Source organism: Aplysia californica, unplaced genomic scaffold (assembly GCF_000002075.1).
Source record: "Aplysia californica isolate F4 #8 unplaced genomic scaffold, AplCal3.0 scaffold00042, whole genome shotgun sequence".
NCBI classification, from domain to species: Eukaryota; Metazoa; Mollusca; class Gastropoda; order Aplysiida; family Aplysiidae; genus Aplysia; species Aplysia californica.
In genome coordinates, this window is record NW_004797312.1 from 2,120,386 (window position 1) to 2,126,300 (window position 5,915).

At 43.1% G+C, this 5,915-nt stretch overlaps 1 protein-coding gene across 1 annotated transcript in view; it reads left to right on the forward strand.

Moving 5' to 3' along the window:
• LOC101861268 (AP-2 complex subunit alpha-2) overlaps positions 1-5,915 on the forward strand; it is a gene marked incomplete in the record, with an annotated part of 48,945 nt that overhangs the window by 30,231 nt on the left and 12,799 nt on the right. Inside the window, 6 exon segments of the mRNA XM_013079160.2 lie at positions 524-625; positions 1,330-1,438; positions 1,929-2,151; positions 2,552-2,648; positions 3,821-3,958; positions 4,577-4,684. Of these exon segments, the coding sequence (XP_012934614.1) occupies positions 524-625; positions 1,330-1,438; positions 1,929-2,151; positions 2,552-2,648; positions 3,821-3,958; positions 4,577-4,684 (777 nt within the window).

A 5,915-nucleotide genomic window follows, 5' to 3' on the forward strand; every position in this document is an offset into this window, starting at 1 on the left:
GGACTGAATACAATGAGTAGAAGTGGGTAGGAACAGTGGAAAGACAGGGTGCGACGGTTAGAATGGGGATGGGTTCAGTGGAATGGTGGGACTGACTGCAATGGTTAGAACAGGGGCACTGAATACAGTGGGTAGAGATGGCGGGGTGAAGGGAGACTCGGAGTGCAACAGGTACAATAAGAGGGGGGGGGGGTGGAAGGAGACGGAGCGCAGTTGTTAAAAGTGGATGGTAGGAACAGGAAAACAATGCAGCAGGTAGAACAGGAGGGGTGAGTGCAAGTTTGGGAAGGTACAACTCTTTGTTTTATACAGAGTCCTTGGATTGCCTTTTGGCATGAGGGAATAAGGAAGGGATTTGGACTTACGTTTCCTGAGATATTCAAAGTTTTTTTTGCTTTTTTTAAATCTTTGAAGCTTTTTATGCATGCATCTCTATTCTAATTCTGTGATGAGATGCTTTTGCAGACAGCCTGGTTTTATTTTATGCATACTGTAAAACAACCTTGACCTCTCTCCCCGGCAGGGCGTGGTCACGTCTGCCACAAGTTTGATCGAGGCCCTGGTGAGGAAGAACCCAGAAGAGTACAAAGGCTGCGTCTCTCTCGCTGTCTCCAGGCTGAGTCGGGTGAGTGAGTTTGAATTCTCGATTGTATAATGATAATAATAATAAATAGCATTTGTATAGCGCAAATTCCAGCTCAACAGCTAGCTCTATGCGCTTCACAATCTATACTATTACCACAGCAGACCTGAGAGCATTCTGAAACAGTCTCAACTTCTTGTGAAGCATACAGTTTTTTTTTTTACTTTTCATTTGGATATAATGGTGTTGTCCATTGTGCAGCTTCACTGAAGTTTTTATAGCGAGCGAAAAGATGAGGTCATGACATATGTTGTCTAGGAATTTAAGTCTATGGTGGATGCTGTCTTGGTGAGTTTCCCTCTTTTTTCCATTAGGTTGGTAGAAATAAAGCAGGGGCTCTCTGTTTTATCCCAGCAGAAAGAAGCTAAAATGCTCTCTCAGTGATATCTTATTCTAGCGAGGATCATCTGATGTGAACTATCTGAAGTATGACGGTCCCAGGGTTTGTTCTGTAGAGCATGATGTAACGTACAGTTCATTCATCGACAAACTGACAGTTTAATCTGGTGGTTGGACTGAGAACCCTTTGATATCGAGAGGATTTCTCGTTTCCACGCTCAGTTTTACCGGGAAGTTGACAGGATGCCGGCCATCCTTTCGATGTCCTACAGTTTGTCGATCAATGAACTGTACGTGTAAATGGGGCTTTAGCAAGACTGACATCGATGTGTGTTTCTCTCTCTCAGATTGTGACGGCCTCGTACACGGATCTACAGGACTACACCTACTACTTTGTCCCCGCGCCCTGGCTGTCCGTCAAGCTGCTCCGACTGTTACAGAATTACCCCCCGCCTGGTGAGTGGTCAGCTATCATTGTCATTTTAAACTTCGGTGCAGTGCGTCCATTCATTGTTTAATTATGTTTAGTGTGCCTGTTTGCGTCGGCGACTAAAAGTCACCAGCGGAAGTGAGCGCCCAGCGGAAGTGAGCGCATACTATAGCCTGGTGGCTAAAGTCGCTGACTGCACTCTGCCTTAAAAAAGACGAGTTAGCTCAAAAATGGGGTGTGGGTGCTTGGCGGGTGCTCTGGTGTGGTTTGCTTTTTCTTTCCTATCAAACATCTATCATCCTCATCTCTCCTCCTTCTTTTTTGTGTTTGTTACTCTCTTGTAACACCTCTAATCTTCGGCACTTATATGACCGTATTGTGTTACAAGTGCCGTAAAACTCTTACGAAAACGAAGAAAAGTTCTTTAAAAGAGATGACGAGTTTAGAGCTCAGAAATTGGATGTAAAATGTTGTTAACTGATGTTTTTTTCCCCCCTCTCTCGTTGTCCGACACAGAGGACCCGAGCGTGCGCACTCGTCTCACGGAATGTCTCGAGACCATCCTGAACAAGGCCCAGGAGGCGCCCAAGTCGAAGAAAGTGCAGCACTCCAACGCCAAGAACGCCGTGCTCTTTGAGGCCATCAACCTCATCATCCACATGGACAGTGACCCCAACCTTCTGGTGCGCGCCTGTAACCAGCTGGGACAGTTCCTGCAGCACAAGGAGACTAACCTCAGGTATTTCCCTCCTCCTCCTCACACACACACACGTACACCCACACACACACACGCACCCACACATGGACAGTGACCCCAACCTGTTGGTGCGCGCCTGTAACCAACTGGGACAGTTCCTGCAGCACAAGGAGACTAACCTCAGGTACACACACACTCGCATACAAACGCACGCACTCAGACACACACGCACACACACACACACACACACACATGTGTGTTGGACACTCATTGTGCTGTCTGATGTGCTGTGTGATCTGTGTTTTAAACTAAATCTGTTGAGAAGTGATATCAAATACGCTGACCATGAAATGTTTGTGTGTGTGTTGTCTTACCTGCGTGTAGAGAAGAGACATCAAATGTTCTGACCGTGAAATATTTGTTTGTGTGTGTTTGTGATCAGGTACCTGGCACTGGAGAGCATGTGTCTGCTGGCAACCTCAGAGTTCTCCCACGAGGCTGTGAAGAAACATCAGGACACGGTCATCACTGCCCTCAAGGTAACAATTAGATACAGGATTTTTGGGGGGAGCGGGGTGTGTCTTAACTCTTTGAACCCCATCGGACTCTGGGAACATCCGATGGTAATAACCCAGTTCCCCATCGGACACTGGGAGCGTCTGGGAGGGTCGGATACTACCCTAGTGACCATTGTTTTTCGTTTTATTTGGTGCTGGTTTCTTCTTGTTTTTTTAAAAACTATTCTTGAACCAAGTTTTTTAGTAGACCTAATGACTAAACCTTTGTTTCCGCCATTTAGAAGTTAGAGGCAAGCTTTTTGGGGTTATTATGAGACATACATAGTGTGTCAGGTTTAGGTGACCGAAGGAAAAAAACTCCGGGGAAACGGTGGAAATGACTCGGGGTCTAAAGAGTGAAGAGAATGCTGTATGGCTGCTTGGAGGATCTAAAGAGAGTTGCAGTTTGTGCACACCAGTGGATTGAATCGTCGAGAACGAAGAAGAAGGGGTCTATTTGGTCGCTTTTAAGCACAAGGGGGCTATCCCCAAAAATGCTGCTTTGAGAAAATGGAAGGTAAAGTTTTTGCCCCTTGTTCAGTTTCTTTAAAGATGAAGAGAGTTTTCTCTATAACCAAACAAATATACACACCAATGAAACCAAACTTTTCCTATAGGTAGGGCAATGCCCACTTTTGGTGTAGGTCAAGATTTCTGGAAACCCCCTAAATCTGGGTTATCCAGCTTGTCCTTAAAAAAGCGACCAATTATTTCTCTCTCCTCAAAGGGTGGATAATCACTTTAGGTTAGGTATCGTTCAACCAGATGTGCACTGGCACAATCAGTGGAAGGACCTTCAGTGACATTTTGGAGAGAGCAACGGAGCATCAATGGACATGTCCGGAGTGCAGAGATGTTGCTTCCTGAAACAATCAACAATGGTTAGGTTTGTGTAAGACGTTCGCTTGTCTCTGATGGCTGGTCCCAGAAACTTTTGTGACTTGGGGAGGGATATAATCAACTGGGCTGAACTCTTTAAGGACATACCGGATACATATCGCGACCTCAGTGCTTTCTTGTTGTATCTCCATTTTTATTTTTTTTACATCAGTACTTTCTTTTCGTATCTCCATTTTTTTTTTAACATTGTGTTGCAAGTGCAGTAAAACTCTCACTAAAACTAATACTAAAACTAAATCCCTGTCCCCCCACAGACGGAGCGAGATGTGAGCGTGAGGCAGCGCGCCGTGGACCTACTGTACGCCATGTGTGACCGGAGCAATGCCGAGGAGATTGTCGGAGAAATGTTGGAGTATCTGGAGTCTGCTGATTACTCTATCAGGGAGGAGATGGTAAATTATTGTTGTTGTGTGTATGTGTGTGTTAGCGTGTGTGTGTGTGTGTGTGTGTGTGTGTGTGAGCAGGAGAGAGAGAGAAAAGAGGGAGAAAAAGAGAGAGGAGAGAGAGAGAGAGAGAGAGAGAAAGATCTTGTTTCTATATTTGTGATTTAGTGCCTGTAAAATGGCAGCTTACACTGTATGTTTCCCAAGAAGTTGAAACTGTTTCAGAATACTACAAGGTGGGCTGGTAGTTGTAATAAAGATTGTAAAGTGCATACAGCTCGTTGTTAAGTAGGAATTGCGCAATACAAATGTCATCTATTATCTATTAGTATCTCCAGACAGTACATTATTGTGGGTGGTTGGCGGGTGCTCTGGTGTGGTTTGCTCCTGTCCTATCAAACAACTATCGTCTTTATCTCTTCTCCTTCTTTTTTATGTTTGTTACTCTCTTGTAACACCTCTAATCTTCAGCACTTATACGACCTTATTGTGTTGCAAGTGCCATAAATCTCTTACTAAAACTAAACTGTACATTATTCTTAGTATGACAATGTGATTCCCGCCTTATGAAAAGCCGAAGATAATTAATAACGTGCGTGTATGCATCTGTTTTGTGTGTGTGTCCAGGTGCTGAAGGTTGCCATCCTGGCCGAGAAGTACGCCGTGGACTACACCTGGTATGTGGACGTCATCCTAAACCTCATCAGAATCGCCGGAGACTACGTCAGTGAGGAGGTGAGCCCCATAATCCACTACATATTATATTTGTGAAAGTCCGTCACTTTGGCGGCCTAAAACTTCCGAACCACTAAATTTCGAATTTGGAAAAAGATTTATGGTGGTTCAGAATCATTTAAAGGATGCACAGTTTTATTGAGGAGCCTGAAATCACTGTGATTTATTTTTCAGTTTTTCATTAGTTCCGTTTAGATCAAATATTGGGAAAGTCCATAGTCTTTGACGCTATTGTGAACAAGTGACACTTCCGTTCTCAAGCTGTGCACACTTTTTCCACAATTACTTGATGATCGACGATTTTTTAAAGTCCGTTCTTCAAACGTGTGCCCAGCTAGTAAAATAATAATAATAATGGATTGCATTTATATAGCGCACTTCCACTTATGCAATGCTCTATGCGCTTAACATGAAACATATTATGGATTTACAAATTAATTTTATAGGCACATAGTATTACATACGCTTGCACACACATACTCACGCATGCTCCCACACACACTTACATACACACATTCATACACACATACGTGTATACGCACATACAAACTCACGACGATACAACACTACATTGTTGTTTCCATGTAGCTGTGAGTATAGAAGTTTCTGTGTGTTATTTTTTTTTTCCTTTGGGGGGGGGGGGGGGGGGTAGCTAGTTGCATAAAGTCAATCTAAAAAGGCTTGCAATCCTGTAGTATGTACTCAAGCAGTAGGGATGATTTCATGCCAGCACTTTCCTTTTTAACCCTCCTAGTGTCGCTAACAAGTAGCTTGTGGTGTCTGAGGGGCGGAATTATTTGATTTCCCCATAGTGTGTTTGGAGATGCTTGAGAACAGGCAAACCAAGCAAGTAAAGGTCATAAACTTATACATTTTCAGAAAGTGGAATATAAATTGGAAGTAGAGCACATTTATGAAGGAATTGAAATGTTTTGCGAAATACGAAATGGGTGAAATAAATTGAAATGAATTGAAATAGCGACTTACTTTATGGCCAAATGAAATAGCAAGTGCTGTAATACTCTTACTAAAACTTAAAACCAATGGATGCAGTAAAACCCTTACTGAAACTTCAACCAATGGATGCAGTAAAACTCTTACTAAAACTTAAAACCAATGGATGCAGTAAAACTCTTACTAAAACTTAAAACCAATGGATGCAGTAAAACTCTTACTTAAACTTAAACCAATGGATGCAGTAAAACTCTTACTAAAACTTAAAACCAATGGA